The following is a 16,492-nucleotide window of genomic DNA, read 5'->3' as shown; positions in this document are numbered from 1 at the left end:
TTGATATTCACGGTACGTATTGCATCAAGCGTGATCGCTAATACGACTTTTATCAAGTGGATCAGGGCCACGCCTGCTGGACAACGTCAAAATCCCAGACACGGCACCACCTCAAGCGCTGTGGAAAGCTTCGACTTCTGGGACTCGCCTGAGCACACGACTATCAACAACAGCCATGACTCTTCTACCAGACTATCCGTGCGCTATCAAACAAACAACACGCAGTTTCCCGGGTTGGTGCTGCAACGACGTCGGCTTTTGCCTTACAATCTGACTTTATGCGTAGGGTGCAAGCATGCGATTTCTTTGCTCTTCAGCCAGAACCAGAGTCCTCAAATGCTCTCAGCGCGAACCCGGAGTCAATCGAAGAACTGCTGACGCGATGTGCCGAGCTCATTTTTGACCATGGCTTTGGGGCCATTTTCGGCCGTTGGGTTGGCAGACACGGCTGCCCCTATGTGTATGTTCTCTAGAATTTGTTCAACTCAGCGCAACACCTGACACTGCCAGCAATGAACCCACGAGCGATATTTACATTTCTCCACTAAAGCTATTTGCGGAACTCGATGCTTGCATCGACGTGCAAATTGACGCCGATCCCGAGGACCCAATTGCAGCAGCAGCGCGAAAACAAGAGCGTGGATACCAAATCGAACAGTCCCTGCGCCAGTCGATAAAGTCATATGCAGCCCAATGGCTACCGACTATCATGCAAGCAAATGCCAGCGAGACAACGAGATACGACAACATCATCAGGAATTGCTGGCGTGCCACCCGTAAAGATATGCTCAAGATCATCAATCGCACGTCTTATCGGTCTGTACTCGCATTGTTCCTCTTCAGCCAGACTCCCATTCCCATCGGAATAACCGAGGAGGAAGAGCTTAATGGTATCAGCGGAGTGGTCTGTGTCCAGACAGCTTTTCTGCACACCCAACAGCTTCGAGAACGGCTCCGAAGCTGCCAAATTGACGGCTCGAAGGTATCAGCTTGGTCGGACGCGGCGACCAGCCCAGCACTACGGTCCAATCTCACGCAGAGGTATCTAAGTCTTGAGAGCCGGGCTTACTGGGGTCTTGTCAGCTGGGATACGTCATGCTCAATGACGTTCAATTTTAGATCTTCCCTGACCTCGGGATTGAAAGGAGCCTGTCTAGAGCCGGCGTGGGGCCTGGCGAGGGCTTTTCTGGTGGGCTCTTTCCATCCCAAGACCGATGACTGGCGCAACAAAGGGTTTGAGGTGTCTGATGAAACGGCTCCTGAAATTATCTGCGCTGCGGCTGTTTGCGCGGTGTACACGTGGAGAACTATCACCAGCCTCAAGGAGGCGCTGAGAGAAGGCGTCGACGAGGACACTGTGCTTTCAGCTTGGCAGGCTTTTCTCGACGCAGTGGGCATCTTCAAAACGACAATCCATCCTCTTTTAGACCATTGTCAGCGAAAGCTTCACTTTCTCGCCCAGGTCGAGCGGTTCAACTGGTATGAAGTGGTCTTGCATCATTGGCTTGGGATTCTGATTGCAGTCGATGCCCTAGAGGCCGGAAACCGCTCAGATCTACTCTCGCAGCTTACATCCACGGGGCTGCAGGCGGATCACGAAGCATTCAACGTCCTCAAGTTTGGCCTAGAGAGCAAATACACATTCGACAGCGTTCGACTAGACGCTGACCACACTCCCGAAACCAACCCTACCACTTCGGTGCCTCGACGACCAATTGTCACATCATTTGTGGCTATTGACCCCTATCCCCACTACGTTGTCGCTTTGGTACGGCTGATCGACAAAACCATCAGCCAGAAGTACCGACAAGGCAGTATCAAGCTTGAGGTGTACACCTATCTCTTGTCAACGCTGCTCAAAGCTCTTGAACAACTGCCTCAAACCTCCAGGGCTGTGCGGTCAGCCCGGGAGGCCTTGCAGGATTCACTCCACCAGCTCGATGCCGCCTGTGCCAGCGAACCAGATGTGCAAGAGGAGCCGTGATCTGATTGCCTAGTAGTGCACCGCATGCCTTTGAAGAGACAAGGCATACAGAAGTGTTTGCACAATCGCGAGCGTAACACCACTGTGCATCGGAATAACGCTGGACTCCAATGAAATAGGGAGCCTGACAACCATGTGTCAACAGTTTCATCAGTCAAATACATACGTTTATCAATGCGTACAAGGCATTGTCTATGTCTGCAAATAGCGCAACATCCAAGGGAACTTTTCCTGCAACTGCATTCCACTTATCGAGTGAGTAAGCTGCGTTGTCCGGAGTTCGTCAGACAGCCTACGACGTCAAGAACTTCAAGCCTCGTAAGTCATCAGCCATCACAGCATCAACCCACTTGCGGTACCCTCCAAGACCACCGAAGTAAAAGTTGGTGGTGGCTTCCCGGCCAGCCACATTCGCGACAAAGATTCAACTGTTTGTCTTCTTGAAGAGCGAACCCTCAACCAGCCGCTCGCACAGCGCAGACCATTCCAGTTCGGCTTCCTGAGTAACCTCAACAGTCGCGTGCGGTGATTTGAGATCAGCTCTCTTCCTTTCCGCATTGTCGATGCAAGACATGATGAAGTCGATCTCACTCTCAATCACCGGAGGGAAGTTGGCAAAGGGAGCCTGTGGCCCTGAGACGAGGAACATGTTTGGAAACCCTGAACAAGCGATACCACCATAGGCCGTCGGCCCATTCTGCCAATGCTCCTGGATGGTCTTTCCATGGCGTCCTGTGATACCGAGGCGCAGGTAATTGCCCTCGATGGCGTCAAATCCCGTGGCAAATATAAGCACAGCAAGCTGGTGAATGGTACCATCCGACATGGCGACTCCCTGCTCTGTAACTCTTACAATGGGGTTCATCTCAAGGTCAATAACGTCGACATTATCACGATTGTAGATCTGATAGTAGCCAGAGTCACACAAAGGCCGACGAGCATACAGGTCGCGGGGCTTGAGAATGGCTGCTTTGCGGGGATCCTTGACCGTATCATCGATTTTGCCACGAATGAATTCGCAGGCTTCTTCGTTGGCAACTTCATCGGTCGTGAGATCCCCGAACGCGCTGAACATGAAGCGAAATCCGTTCCCCTGGTCCCATACTTCCTGGAAGGCTTTCCGTCTCTCTTGCAGAGTCGCCTCCATGGTCTTACGGCTGACCTCGGGCACGCCGAATCCGACAGCGGAGGAGCGAACGTTCTGCCAGATGCTGTCGTAGTTGGAACTTATCTCCTCGCGGTAGGCGCTGGTGACGGGCCCTTGTCCGCTTGGCACTGAATACTGTGGGTGGCGCTGAAACGACTTGAGTTCTGAGACAATTGGGGCGACAGCCGTCATGACCTGAATGCCGGTCGAGCCAATTGCCAATGACCCCAACTTTCCGGCCCTCAAGAGTGATCGTGTCATCCCACCTCGCTGTGTGGACTATCCGGCCTGCAAAGAACCCAGACCGGGGAGGTCTGGGTAATTCGGTTTGGAAAGCACACCCAGAGAGTTCACCAGATATCGTGCCAGGATCGACTGGCCAGTGGACAAGGCAACCTTCCACCGTCGGAGGTCCTGATCCCATTGGGCCGATGTCATCTCGACATTGAATACCATGAACCGCCGCAGACCATGTTTGTCGACGATATGACAAAGATACTGCAGTATCTCGGGCTGATAGAGGTAGTGATTTGACCACGGGTATGTCTGCAAGTCGTCCTTGTCCCAAGAATAACGGTAGAGGTAACTTTCGGTGTCGCTCATAGCCCCGGGGTATGTGTTCCAGTACCACGTTCCGCCAACATCGCCTGCAATATCAATGCACTTGACATCCAATCCGATCTGCGAGAGACGGTACGTCGCATATATCCCACCCATACCAGCACCAACCACGAGAGCATCGATCTCAATCTCCTTGTCCATCATAAATCACTGAACGTCTTCACACTGGACGAGTACTGAAGTCAGGTAGTGGACGAGTCGCTTTCACGCAGAAGACTTTGCATAGTTCAGGCATTCGATGGGTGGCATTATGCCCATGCTTAAGTCCAACCGGACTCAGGTTCGGCAGTTTTTATCCGAGCGGCTCCCATCGCCATCATAATTCTGCTCCCAAAGGTTCATGGCCCTAGGTTCTCTGACACTTGCGGACTATCGCAAGACGGACCAGCATGGTCATGCAGTCTCTCGGTTTCGCCAGCAGATGCGAACGTCCTACGTGGAAAAGTAAACCATTCTGTCCAAAAATTAACATCGAAGTTCGTCTGGCGTGGCAAGACTGCTCCCAGTCGACACGTCTGAGGACGATTAGGTGGTTTCACTGAACCCTGCAAGGAGAGGACGGCACATCTCGACAGGCAGCAGTCTGAGCGAGTCTCATGATGCCCGTCCGCATTAGACCTCAAGGCCGCTAGAGTCGGAAGCGAACCGAAGTTGGGCCCACCGTACAAGCAGCACCCCGTGGGACGCGGTTCGCTTCCCCAGACTCTCGACTTGATAGACAAGATGATCGGGGATGCAAACGTTTGAAGTGTCACACCCCGTAGTCTGTTGCGCCTAACTACGTATGTGTGCCTGCATCGATGAAGACAATAGTCGCCAAGAGAGGGTGGGTTATTGGGATGATCGGAGGCCCCCGTTCGGGAAGAGCTTGATTTGATGCTGCTAATTTCGCAGGTAGTCGACTTTCAGCGTATTCCCCTTCGAGATACAGTGAGTGGACGACTTTCGATGTCTGGTGTACAAAGGATCGGTCCCGTCGGTACCGAAATACCTGTGGAACAGTCACCACAAAAACGCCCTCTTAGAGCAAGACAGTCGGTGTCCAGGACCCTTTGGCATTATCAGTGCTTGGGTCAAGGACTTATGGCATCTACCGATCAGATGATGATGTGAATGTATAAAGGTTTGATGCCCCTTTCTCTTCCTCACGAACCCTCCTATCAACCCGGTTGCTTGAAGCACTTCAAACGATTACTTCGGAAGCATTCAATCTCGCTCGGTCCTGGCGGAAGTGCAGGGTCCTCGAACACTATGGGCAGGGAAAACATCGAATTCAAAAACTCGGACGGCGTCACATTGCGCGGTTGGTTCTACACCCCCGAAAATGCTGGCGGCGGCAAGCTACCCACCCTTGTCATGGCGCACGGTTTTACTGCTCTCAAAGAAATGACTCTGGATTTCTATGCTGAGCACTTCACCTCGGCAATCCCCATCAACTGTCTAGTTATGACCATCGCGGCTTTGGCGAGAGCGACCATGTGCCAGGCCAACCCGGAGGCGAGATCGTGCCCAATCTGCAGATTTCGGATTATACGGACGCCATCACCTACGCCTCGACCAGGCCCGAGGTGGACAAGGACAAGATCGGCGTCTGGGGAACCTCATACAGCGGCGGTCACGTCTTGGTGGTCGCTGCAGTCGACCGAAGAGTCAAGGTTGTTCTCAGCCAAGGTCCATGCGTAAGTGGTTGGGACAACTTCCATCGCTTGGTCCGTCCGGATATCATCCCGCAGCTCGAAGAGCTGTTCAACTCGAGTGAGTCCAGCCCCTTTCCTTTATTGTTGCACAGTTGTCCTGGTTGTCGGCATTGCCGAACGCGAAGAGTGTTCTGACGATGAACGGTTTAGATCGAATCGCGAGATCACAAGGCAAGGAGCCGGCTTATCTTCCCATCGTCCACCAAGACACGTTCGGGACGTGCGCCTTGAACGGGAAAGACGTCTACGACTTCTTCATGGAGTGGGAGAAGAAATCGACCTGGGAAAACCGGGTGACTGTTAGGACGTGAGTTGTTTCGCGATTGAGCTACATGATCCTTTGGGGCGGGCTCTTTTTTATTGAGTTTCTCGATCTGGTTTAATCTTGTCATTACAGGATGGAATCGTTTCGCGGATACGAACCTCAACACCTGATTGAGAAAATCTCGCCGACACCGTTGCTGCTGACGGTCCCGACCTTGGACACGCTCACGCCACCGGACCTCTCTCTGGCCGCGTATGCGAGGGCCCGAGAGCCCAAAGAGTTGAGCCTCCTTCCTGGTGGGCATTTCGATTCTTATGCGGGGAAGATAACGGAGGATAATGTCGCAAGACAGATTGCTTTCTTCAAGAAATGGCTTGTCGAATAGTTCTACGGCGGTGTTGCTAGCAGACCGAGAAACTTTCGTGGGGTATTAGGCATTGCATGGGCCTCATTAGCCTAACTTAGTGCTTTGCGCCAAAATACGTGATGTCTTATTCTCCAAGTCCCTTGCCCATAAGACATCAATAATTTTGGCGCAAAGCACTAGCCCTACCTATTTAGCTAGGGCTATCCCTCATAAGAAGGATCACGATGAAGGTGGGGGTGGCGGTAAGGTGGTTCACAACCTCATGTCAGGCGAGACTCGATCAAAGCTTTAGGCTGTCTTGAAACTGAGTACTAGTTACCACGTATCTCCGGTATATGCCATGGACACATCACATCTATGATGCCATAACGCGCCCAGCTGCAATGTTGCACTGGGGTGGCCCATTGCCAACTCCTTCTTAGGTCACGGAATGCGATGGGGAATCAGTGCAAGATTCAACTGCTAGATCTTGTGGCATTGTAGGAAACTCATGTGACGGGAGTGTTTCCCCTTGAGATATGGCTTGATCGGAGGGTTCATTTGTTTCAAGAATGTCAGTTAGGAGGTCGCCGTGGTCGACGATCGCACCCTTTGCCATCGCAGTGTAGGATACGGAGGGCGATCATTGACCGCAAACGGTTTCACTGCTACATATATGTAGTATCGGTGCTCAGGACTTCCGCTCTTAAAGACCAGGTTTTCAAGACAGTAACATTCCTGACGTAAAGCTCGGGCCTTTGAATGAATCGAGATGTACCTGTGGCGGTGGCTGCCCTTATAGTTTAGGATGTGTGAGTTTGTGTCGTCGATGATGTTCCGGGTACCACGCTGGGTCATCTCCAGAAAGACGTATGGAGTACGGGGTGCATACGACTGTTAGGCTCCCTAGGCTCCATACAGTATTGCCAGAAAGTGACCTCATACCATTACAGGGTCTCCCCTGGAAGATGAATACCTTCAGGGAAAACCAGTTGTTGGCCGACATGGGATTGAAGAGACCCAGGACACGACGTGCCTTCCCTCTATCGCATCGTCGTTGTATTTTCTTCGCTGCAAATTCTTCATCAACATTTACTGGTATGATAGCCGAGACGAAGATAGAGGGTCGCGTGGGATAGCCTCGACAGGCGTCAATTATCGCCAACCTTTTCGTCTTTAGCCTGGGTCGTAATCTTCTTGCATGTGATCGATCACGAAGATCAGGCGTAGCATCATGCTCATCAAACCTCATCAAAAGAGGGTGGTTTCTTGCCTGCATGAAGGAGAAAAAATTTTCACTCCTGCAGGCCGGCGAGTGCCGTGCTAAAGATATGAACAGCTCCCCAGCGGGACAAAGATAAGTCAAGATCACTTCTACGAGATAACATAACCGTGTCAAGCCACGCTGACCGCCTAGGAACACTCTGTCTTCCAGAGACTTGTACCTGAACGGCTCCGGCCATGTCCCTTTGCCTTTTTCTCGCAAGCGTCGACATGGGAACGAGACGGGAGAAGAATTCCAGCAACAACCGGACCGGGGTCAGCCCTGGCCATCTCGCTAGATCACCCTCTTATCAACCTTGTCAAGCAAGCCACGAGTTCCCTAATGCTACGACTCGCCAATTTGGGACTGGTCCGAGCTGCCAAAACTCTCCAATACCAACGACGTTCATCATGCAGAAGACTAATGCACCTCCTGGCGCCGGGAGGCCTTCGTCATCACGATGCGAGAAGCGAGGAATTGACTTTCTCTATCTGGCTTCTCCAACAAGATCCCGTCTCTGCTCGCCTTCTCGAATTTTTTAGCTGCCTTCCATGCATGGATCATGGCCTTCGTGATCGCTGCCGCTTATCCGCCAGACGCCTAGTCCACACATGCCAACGAACTCTCCGCCTCTGACAGCCCCCAAGTCGTCTCTCCCACGCTCATCTTGCCCACACCCTTACCTGTACTCATCTCGAGCCTTTTCACTGGCCTGAGCCCTGACCTCGCGTTCCTATCAGCCGCTAACCATGCATCACATTTGAGAAAAATTTTCACCCGTCACCTGCTACTCTCCTAACATGGTAAGCACAGGCGTACTCAGGCCTGGTTGTTGTTGACCTTCAGGCAAGGCTGCATCACACCATCTGCTAGCCTTGAGTACATGGCATACGCTTCTTGCTGGAAGCTTGCAATCTGCCAACCTTCAGCCCAATCCCTAGTCCTGGACTAGTGGCCCGTCCCATCTGGGTTGGCCATGGTCACTCACTCGCTGGATAGACTTATCGAGGAATCCTTTGATTCAGAGGTATAAACCCCATGTCTGATCTCATCCTTCTCGACATCTTCTGTCTTGTCAATAACTAAAACACTTCTACTGCATGATCGTCACATTGCCCCCATCGAGTTGTTGCTTTCCGTCGTTTGCAACAGACTGGCGCCGCTGCTCTATTCCCAGACAATCTGGAGCCACTCCCTCGAATCCTTGAGCCTCCTAACCAATCAAGACTTGGGATTCCCGATACTTAAGACCCCATCCTACCTTCCTGAGACTACACTATCTGTCGAGCGGAGTTCCAGTTGATATGTAGTCTACTCCTTTGGCCATCCTGCTTTGCAGCATTACCCTATACTTTGATCTCTCTTCGATCCGCCTACAAGTCGCTTACAGCAAAGAACCCAACGCATACATCGCCATTCCCCTTCCTGGACATAACAACCCGCTACATAGCAAGTGGGAGAAGATGGCGTACAACCCAACCTCGGATCAAATCGAGTGGCACATGCATCAATTGAGGCAATGGATGGTTCCTACCTCCATGCCTACCTCGGCGCCTGTGCCTTCCAAACCCAACCTGATGCTGAACTGCCAGACCTTCCCTCAGGACTTCTACTTACAAAACCCCAACGACATGTATAGCTACGGAGTATTCCAGCAACCTCCTAGCCATACTCCGCCAGTCACTCACACACCACCACTGCCCATCCAACGTGCACATACCTTCGCCAACTTCTCCGAATATGACTTTACGGGCGTGGACTACTTCAGTCCTCCTGCCAACGCCATGACCCCACAAAGTTGGGCAGGAGAGGAAAGAGGCAACTTCGATGACGGCCTATCGATGTACTCGGAAACACCTTCAGGCTATCTATCCTCCGAGCTGCAGGAGCGACCTCGGCTGGAATCAGTCATGAGCTCTTCAACTCGTACCACTCCTCCTACCTTTTCCCCCTCGTCATCAGTACCAGAAGCAAGCTCCGAGGTCGACTCTCTCATGCAGACTCTACAAATCCCCCAGCCCCTGCTTCAGCTACCGAAACCAAGCAGCAAGCTGAAGAAGCATCTGTGTCCGCACGCAGACTGCGGCAAGTCATTCTCACAGCCTACACATCTCAAGATCCACCTGCGGTCTCACACCGGCGAAAAGCCATACGTCTGCTCTGTTCCGACGTGCAGACAATCGTTCTCTCAGCTAGGAAACCTTCGCACCCACGAACGACGACACGTTGGTCAACGACCCAACCGCAAGCGATCTTCGTCCGATCCTGGTGTCCGAGGACGAAAGTACGAATGCATACTGGATGGCTGCACGGCCACTGAAGACGGACACAGTGGCAAGGTCTTCACGCAACTGGGGAATCTCAAAGCACATATGAACAAGTTCCACAAGGACACCTTGGCTCGACTTGCCCAACAATTCGCTACCAACGACATGAACCCCGAAGATGCAGAATTGCGGGCTTACTTTAAGGATCTCTACAAGCACAGCAACAAAGGCATCAAAGGTCGAGGGAAAGGACGAAAGGTCGAAGTCATCGTCACGCCGGACCAGCCTTGAAAGAATTCATGATGTAGGATTGCCAAACCGGAGTTATAATCCAACGCAACATGCCTCACATACGCTTCTGCGAACCGTGCGGCCACAAGCACTCGTGCAGGTCTACTCCCAAATCTCCAAGACCAATTCTCCCATGAGCAAAAGCACTCGACCTTCCATAACATTTTCTGCGGAAGAACACTCCATTACTGTGGCGCAGAGCCCAGTTGTACGAATAGCACGAAACTTGGGGTATGAAGACGGCGTTGCATTCGCAAAGGCGAACACTGTCTTTACTGGCTATTTTCCCATGGACCATGGTCCACATCGCGGTCGGACATTTATGTATCATCACGATTCTGGCACGCTTCAGCATTTCAGCGCAGAGCAAGAGAAAAAAGCCACCTCAAAAGTAGCAGGCTAGGTGGAAAAAGCATTTTCCCGAACCAATAGGTATCTCGATAAAGACAAATTCAAAAAGCCTCCTGTCGGTGATCAGTGATACAATGATCAGTAACTTAGTGAGCACGTCAAGTGTGAGCCATGAGCCTCGCGCGCATAATACTCCGCTCCTCGAATCTCGATGCTCTGGATAGGACAGTAGTGATCGCAAAATCCCCCATGCAAGGCGTCGAAAGCGTATTGCGTACACCAGAGGACGTATTTTAGCCTTACGGGTTAGCTTTTGGCTTTGGCTTTTTTTCCTCATGAAACGAAATTTTCCGTTTTCCCGTGGTCTGATTTAACTTTACCGGCACTGGGCCAGCTTTTTGTTGATTCTATGCCGCTTCGGGTGCGCGCTTCGGTGATCGATCTAGCGAAATTCGACCACTACGCTTAGACGGGGGTATTCTAGATCGCAAGCTGATCTGTTACTTATCATCCAGAGGGCACCACAACTTAGTAATTCCCGTCGCTCGAGAGAGACACTACTGTACTGTAATGCGGCGCACCTGGAAATTAGTGGTCGTGAAGTTTGATAAGCCTAATGCACCTAGAAGGCGCCTTTCCCTGCCAGGGACTGGTACTGTTGTACCATACAACTCGAGTTAGGCACCTACTAAGGTGACAGGTACCTAGGTACAGTAGTAGGTACTTTAGCCCTTTAGTACCGAGGACGTTTTTCCCTCTCCGCTACCACGCATAAAGTGTAAATCACTGCGTCCCGCGCGGAACCTTTCCAGCCAGCCAGTGCCAGCCTATGGTGCTGTAGCCTGTGCGTCAACAGTTCCAGGCGTTTCCCCCCAATTCCCCTCCTTATAAGCTCCAGCCTCGTCGACTCGCTGGTCCACTGTGGAATTGGTTCGTCATCTCTCGGTTTTGAAACCCGTTTTAGCTGCACGATACTACATTGCTTTTTTTGCCTTCACCACCTCTTCGATCGCCCGCCACACGCCCGCTCCCCTACCACCTCTCATCTGGTCTCCTTGTCGGGAACGTCAAAGTACCCTGTTTCACAGTTTTGCCTTCCCGAGCCGTGCTTTGGGACAATTTCATGCAGGCGGCTCAACGAGGCAAGACTTCCAAATGAAGACATAACCAGCGGGAAAATGTCCAGCGCATTGGCTACTCGGTGTACGGACGCTTTGGTAGCGTCCGGCAGATTCCAGACATGTCCTGCTCCTGACCTGCGACTGTGGCTGCGGTCCACTCGGTCCATAGCAGTGCTCCAGTTGTGAGGAGCGTCATGAGTGGTGGTGATTCGCATCGTCCTTCTATGCCCTACGGGGCTGTGACCAGGGTAGGATATTGTGCTCGCAACCCCGCCATTTCGACTGCGACATTGACATATGGATGTTAGGCGGCGATCAAGGGTTTTTGGTGAGGTCAGGCTTCTCTAACCCCGGACAGAGATGGAGCTCAAGGGCTGGACAGGACGGGATGCAACGGAGCAACACCGTACAAGGTAGCAGGTCACAAGTCGACTTCTCCAGAAATGGCGATCTATCAAAACTTGTTCCGTGTTTCTTGCTCTGCCAGCCGTCTTCCGTGCCCACACCATGGCACGCTTCATCATGTTTGTCTCGCGTATTGCGTATTCCACTGTGCAATGAGGTGAATGTGGAAACGATCTAGCAGCGCAGCACAGCCTTGACTCCATATTGCTAGGATCGATGCCATCGCTACTGGTAATTGTGCCTTGCCCGAAGTACAGGTTAGGTGAGCACGGGGCTTATGTCGTTGTGTGTTGATCTCCCGTGCGCTTGCGCTTAGGGTCGGTTGCTACTAGGTAAGTGAGCCTGACCAAAATTTCACGTACGTCGAGCGCCCTAGTTAGGCAAGATTGACATTTGGACTGGTATGCCCGTGCTCGGTGCGACAGTAATAGTGCAACGTCCGATGCATGATGCATTGGGACCCCACGACGCTGGTAGTTGGTCTCTCTGGCTGGTAAGGTCGTCGCGTTTGACGTCTTGAGCTGTCAGTCCGCGCATAGACTGCTGGTCCCATTGCGCATCATTCGATGAGATCGACGACCAAGTGGAGATAGACCCTGTAGTTCATGTATTGCAGTCCATCTAGCGGTATGTGAAGCTCATTGCCCTGGCCAATGTCGTTTTGTGCAGACAGGACTAGTTGCGATCAGTTTTTCCGATCAGGAGATGATCTTCCTTTCTGTTGACGATTTCGTCGGAGGGCGCCGATGAGTCCATGATCATAGTGATCGCTGGGGCCATTCCGAGGTTGGAATCTGACTTGGGGTATGAGTGCTTGCCAGTCTTCATGACGAATTCGAACGGATTGGCGGCCTCCGTGGGTGGGCAAGACGAGACCACTTAGCGCATGAAGGTATGGAACAGGGTCAAGTGCAGATTGGAAGATCCATGACTCCAAACAGCGTCGGCGTCGCTCTGACCAGGAACAACAGGAACTGGAAGCTGGACGCCTTGCACAGCACGTCGAATGTTCTCTGCCCTGTTCTAGCTTCTGCTCACCGGTTAGTGCCGGGCCAAATCCACCAGGGAGGTCTCTCCAGCTGGATGCCTGGGCGAACGAGTCATAGGGCAAAGCAAATAGCATTCCGAGACATTCATCCTGATTGCTGAGTGGATTTCACTTTGACCCTTGTTCTCCCTCCATCATCGCCGTCGTATTTCGTTCGGGAGCTGGAAAGCCACATCTGAAGATGAGGTCGAGACTCGAACTCCGACCCCGACTCCTCTGTGTGAGATTACGTCCAGCTTGCAGCACAATCGAAGCACATGTTGTCCCATCAAGAGTCCGTCATTAATGCACCTCGGTTCCGCTTGACTTGGTCGTGGAATCCCTGCCCCCTGTCGAGAGGCATGTGACCTTTACCTGCGCCGTCCGAAAGCCACCGTGGATCTGCGAAGACGCCTACCTGCCAGTCAAAGGTTGAGCTCTATTATTCTCTTCTTCCCGTGTCCTGAGATGAGTAGGTTCCACTTTGCTTCGAGAACTGCGATTTGCAACTTCGGGCGTTTAGGGCTGCAGTAAGGAACTGCTTGACTCACTAGAAGGTCTGCTAAGAGCTTCTGGTTGAACTTTATTCAACCTCCACCATCAGTATGGGACTGAAACCTGGTGCATGCCACTCGCAGGAAGCTAGGAGGAGACTCAAAGCAGTAGTCCCCGTGCTTGAGCTCTTCAGGTCCGGCTGCAGTGCCAGACTTGAATGGAGTTGCTGCTAGATACCACAAGAAAGACCCGAAGGTCCATCGTAATCGCACTAGTTCTTAGACTCCAGGAACCGAGTAAAGACATCCATCCCAGTGCGATGTGGCAATCCTGCATAGAGCATGACAATGCTAGTGATGCTTGGCCTCAAGGGTCGGAGGCCCGAGCTCCAGCAGTCGTCGAGCCAGGACTCCTCGAGCTTCAACATGTATTCTGACACCTTCTGGTCTGGTATGCCTGCCCGACACTCATTGTTGTTCACAAGGAGGTTTCATCATGAGGTGCTGCTGTGGATCAAGTTAGTATGGTCAAAAGCACATCATAAAGGTACCGATCGAGATGGTTTTGGCGCCAAGAACAAATAAGGTAATACCGTGATTTCGCAGTAGGTGGATAAAAACGTCATAAGGTTTTCGTGACGCGATGGAAGGAAGGGGTGGACGACGATGCCTAGGACTCTTCGCCCAATACTCTGAATGTCGCATGAGTCCCCTGATGGAAGGCTTAGGCTGGCGATGATGTCGTCGGTTTGGCATGCAAAGAAGATGAGCAATTCCGCCTTTGAGTTCTCAGCCACCAAATAGGCGGGTGATGAAACCAAGAAACGCTAGAAGGCCGCTAGAAGAATTCCAGAATGCCGCGTCGAAGATAGGAGAGGGAAGTCAAATTGGGCCACATCGACCAGGGAGACCAGGGAGACCAGTCGGACCAATCATTGACCTTAATTAAAGCAGGCCGTCTTTTATCTAAGGATCTCGGGCTGTTGTTGTCATGGACTTTGTATTTCTCCACACGCACACCGACTTCCTTTTTTTTGACCCTGATAGCTTCGAGATGTTCTCGAGACCAACATGGTGTGATGCAATACGCAAGGGGAAGCACCCATCGTCTCGGAGATGGATCCCTTTCGAATGGTGGCGCCGGTGCACTGTCCGTGCCGTCCGCAAGGCGATCGGTACAAATGACCTTGCCGATCGGATGGCTTTCATCTTGTGAGATGATTGAACGGAGTCAAATCGCGATGCAGTCCTGACCCGAACCTCATGCATACGCCGTCTCGTATCATGCACATTGAGTGGAGAAATATTTTGACTTGATAGAGTGGAGCGCAGTGAGCGCTGACGCCAACTGCTTTGTCGTCTATGATAACACCGGAAGCCGGGCATCAGCGATCCTGTCTCGGTTGATCTCACAAGTCGATTGCCAAAGTCAGGAGGCCCGCCGCAGTGTCCTGCCTGGTGCCTCGTAGGCGGCCGCCGGTAGCCTGTTCCAACGACATCGATCCACCGAATATTGATGTTACGAACCGTTGCCCTGACATGGATTAGGACATATCTTGGACATCTCGATGCAGTGCGGAGCACCATGATCGTAAAAACCGCTTTGGAATCTTTGTATGACTGGTGATGATGAAACCTCATGGGCAGCAATCTGAGCAGTACAATCACCTGCAAGTACAGCCCCAATTGTGTGTGCATGCAGCCCAGATTGGACTGACCGCTCACTCTTCGTTACATCGTCTCCTTTTTGTTCGCATTTCCTGCCACCCCCACGGCCGCTTCATCACCCTGTGCTCCAAACATCCTCGGCAGACGCCACCGGACATTCTCGTACACAAGAAATGTCACGCATGTGCTTGGTACTACTCGGAGGAGGTTTGGAAACAGTCCTTTATAGAAGCCAACGATGCCTTCATTGTGCCAGACCTGTTTGATCAGATCAACCATGCCAGGGCCTCGCACGGGCGTGATGGCGCTGGGATCGTATGTTTGCAGCCTTGCCCGCACCACCTGGTGGGGATAGGTTATCAAGCCGGCAAAAACCTTTGACAGGGACGATGTGAGTAGGGTGTCAGCATTGGAGAGTGGCGCGTCCTTCTTGACTTGTTTTCGCCATAATTTTAGCTTCTCATAAGCCACGAAATAAAGCGCTCCGTGACTGACACCGAAGAGTGAAGGCGTCATGCCGTGGAAGAAGCCTCGGATACCTTCTGTTCTGTATATTGACCGCAAGCCATAGATCATTCCAGGGTATGCCCCGGTCTGAGCCGACGAAGTCGAGAGCATTCGTGTTTTCACGACCCAGATTGGATTCGTGAGTATTGCTGAGAGCATTCCAGAAGCCGCTGAGGCGGACAGGTAGTCGAAGGAGGTGAGTTGTTGCCCTGGAGCATAGCCTCGAACACTACGGACCACATCTTGAGCTTCTTTGTACCACAAGAAGTATAGAGCCCAGCCAGCTGAGTTGCCAACGAGGTTGGGGGTCAGTCCACGGTACAAAGCCGCAATACGAGTTGGACCTTCATTCCGCAAAATATCGTGGAGGACGGCTCGGGAAGAATTGAGAAGGGGATGGGCAGAGGTGTCGACTGAGACTGTTTGTTAGTTGATGGGTGCTTACATGGAGACCTTACTACTGACCTTGCAGCCTTGTCTTTATGATGTCCAAGGGGTGGACAATTATGGTGGAAACGAGGCCTGCAGATAGGCCGGCCAAGGTTTCAATGGCACCAGGTGAGAGGCCATGACGAGTTGGAGAAGTCATGGGCCAGATCGGAGAGGGATGAAGAACGCGGAGTAGGTGCAGTTGCCGAGATCCAGGACCATGTCGAGGTGCGAAATTGTTGATCAAGGAGAAGTGTCTACTGGGACATAATCAAACAGAAGACAGTCTTCACGAAGAAGTGAGCAAGGTGTGAGTGGTGTTGGAGTGATTCTGTGAGTCTGCTTTACCAAATGACGATTTTGAACGTGGATGACATGACGGCAGGATGCATGGGCAAGCGGAAGCATCAAGCAAGGGCGCAGTTTGCAGGTGCAGGCGCAGGCGTGGGCGTGGAGGCAGGTGCAGTCACGTGTCAGTCACGGCTCTCGTTACCAAATCTCGGTGTCGGGCTTTTCATGGGTCTAATTAATTTTCTGGCTGGTCATGGCGTGTTCCTGACCTCGATCGGCATTCCAAGGGCTCTTGATCACCAGTTGTTTACCCAGAT

At 52.1% G+C, this 16,492-nt stretch overlaps 5 protein-coding genes across 5 annotated transcripts; 3 read left to right on the top strand and 2 right to left on the bottom strand.

Annotated features, from left to right (window-relative positions):
* The first annotated feature begins 169 nt into the window (after positions 1-169).
* EDD37DRAFT_253106 (uncharacterized protein) lies at positions 170-2,196 on the top strand. Its single transcript, XM_062810703.1, has 2 exons — positions 170-460; positions 511-2,196. Exons 1-2 carry the CDS (start codon positions 279-281, stop codon positions 1,982-1,984), a joined length of 1,656 nt encoding a protein of 551 aa, XP_062673047.1. The 5' UTR covers positions 170-278; the 3' UTR covers positions 1,985-2,196.
* An 80-nt stretch (positions 2,197-2,276) lies between these two features.
* Positions 2,277-3,893, bottom strand: EDD37DRAFT_656225 (uncharacterized protein; the record flags this gene model as incomplete). Its single annotated transcript, XM_062818813.1, has 5 exons — positions 2,277-2,377; positions 2,414-3,231; positions 3,268-3,397; positions 3,431-3,445; positions 3,473-3,893. 5 exons carry the CDS (start codon positions 3,891-3,893, stop codon positions 2,277-2,279), a joined length of 1,485 nt encoding a protein of 494 aa, XP_062673046.1.
* Positions 3,894-5,003: 1,110 nt separating this feature from the next.
* EDD37DRAFT_676975 (Alpha/Beta hydrolase protein) lies at positions 5,004-6,259 on the top strand (the record flags this gene model as incomplete). The annotated part of the gene is made up of 4 exons (XM_062819587.1): positions 5,004-5,190; positions 5,238-5,507; positions 5,600-5,756; positions 5,847-6,259. The coding sequence occupies 4 exons, from the start codon at positions 5,004-5,006 to the stop codon at positions 6,097-6,099; spliced, it is 867 nt and encodes a 288-aa protein (XP_062673045.1). The 3' UTR covers positions 6,100-6,259.
* Positions 6,260-8,787: 2,528 nt separating this feature from the next.
* Positions 8,788-9,882, top strand: EDD37DRAFT_605981 (uncharacterized protein; the record flags this gene model as incomplete). The annotated part of the gene is made up of 1 exon (XM_062814847.1): positions 8,788-9,882. One exon carries the CDS (start codon positions 8,788-8,790, stop codon positions 9,880-9,882), a length of 1,095 nt encoding a protein of 364 aa, XP_062673044.1.
* A 4,931-nt stretch (positions 9,883-14,813) lies between these two features.
* Positions 14,814-16,288, bottom strand: EDD37DRAFT_252855 (MC family mitochondrial carrier protein). The gene is made up of 4 exons (XM_062810699.1): positions 16,233-16,288; positions 15,921-16,171; positions 14,865-15,868; position 14,814 (listed from the first exon to the last, which is right to left on the bottom strand). The coding sequence occupies exons 2-3, from the start codon at positions 16,042-16,044 to the stop codon at positions 15,012-15,014; spliced, it is 981 nt and encodes a 326-aa protein (XP_062673043.1). The 5' UTR covers positions 16,045-16,171; positions 16,233-16,288; the 3' UTR covers position 14,814; positions 14,865-15,011.
* Between the last annotated feature and the right edge of the window lie 204 nt (positions 16,289-16,492).

Source organism: Exophiala viscosa, assembly GCF_022695815.1.
Source record: "Exophiala viscosa unplaced genomic scaffold EDD37scaffold_2, whole genome shotgun sequence".
NCBI classification, from domain to species: domain Eukaryota; kingdom Fungi; phylum Ascomycota; class Eurotiomycetes; order Chaetothyriales; family Herpotrichiellaceae; genus Exophiala; species Exophiala viscosa.
Note: the sequence above shows the minus strand (reverse complement) of the source record. Positions and strands in the feature narration are given on the sequence as shown.

Coding starts and splice junctions, on each gene's coding strand:
- EDD37DRAFT_252855 (XM_062810699.1), bottom strand. CDS start 16,044: ATGACTTCTCCAACTCGTCATGGCCTCTCACCTGGTGCCATTGAAACC. Junction 15,869..15,920: donor CATAAAGACAAGGCTGCAAG/GTCAGTAGTAAG, acceptor AAACAGTCTCAG/TCGACACCTCTGCCCATCCC.
- EDD37DRAFT_253106 (XM_062810703.1), top strand. CDS start 279: ATGCGTAGGGTGCAAGCATGCGATTTCTTTGCTCTTCAGCCAGAACCA. Junction 461..510: donor AGACACGGCTGCCCCTATGT/GTATGTTCTCTA, acceptor TGACACTGCCAG/CAATGAACCCACGAGCGATA.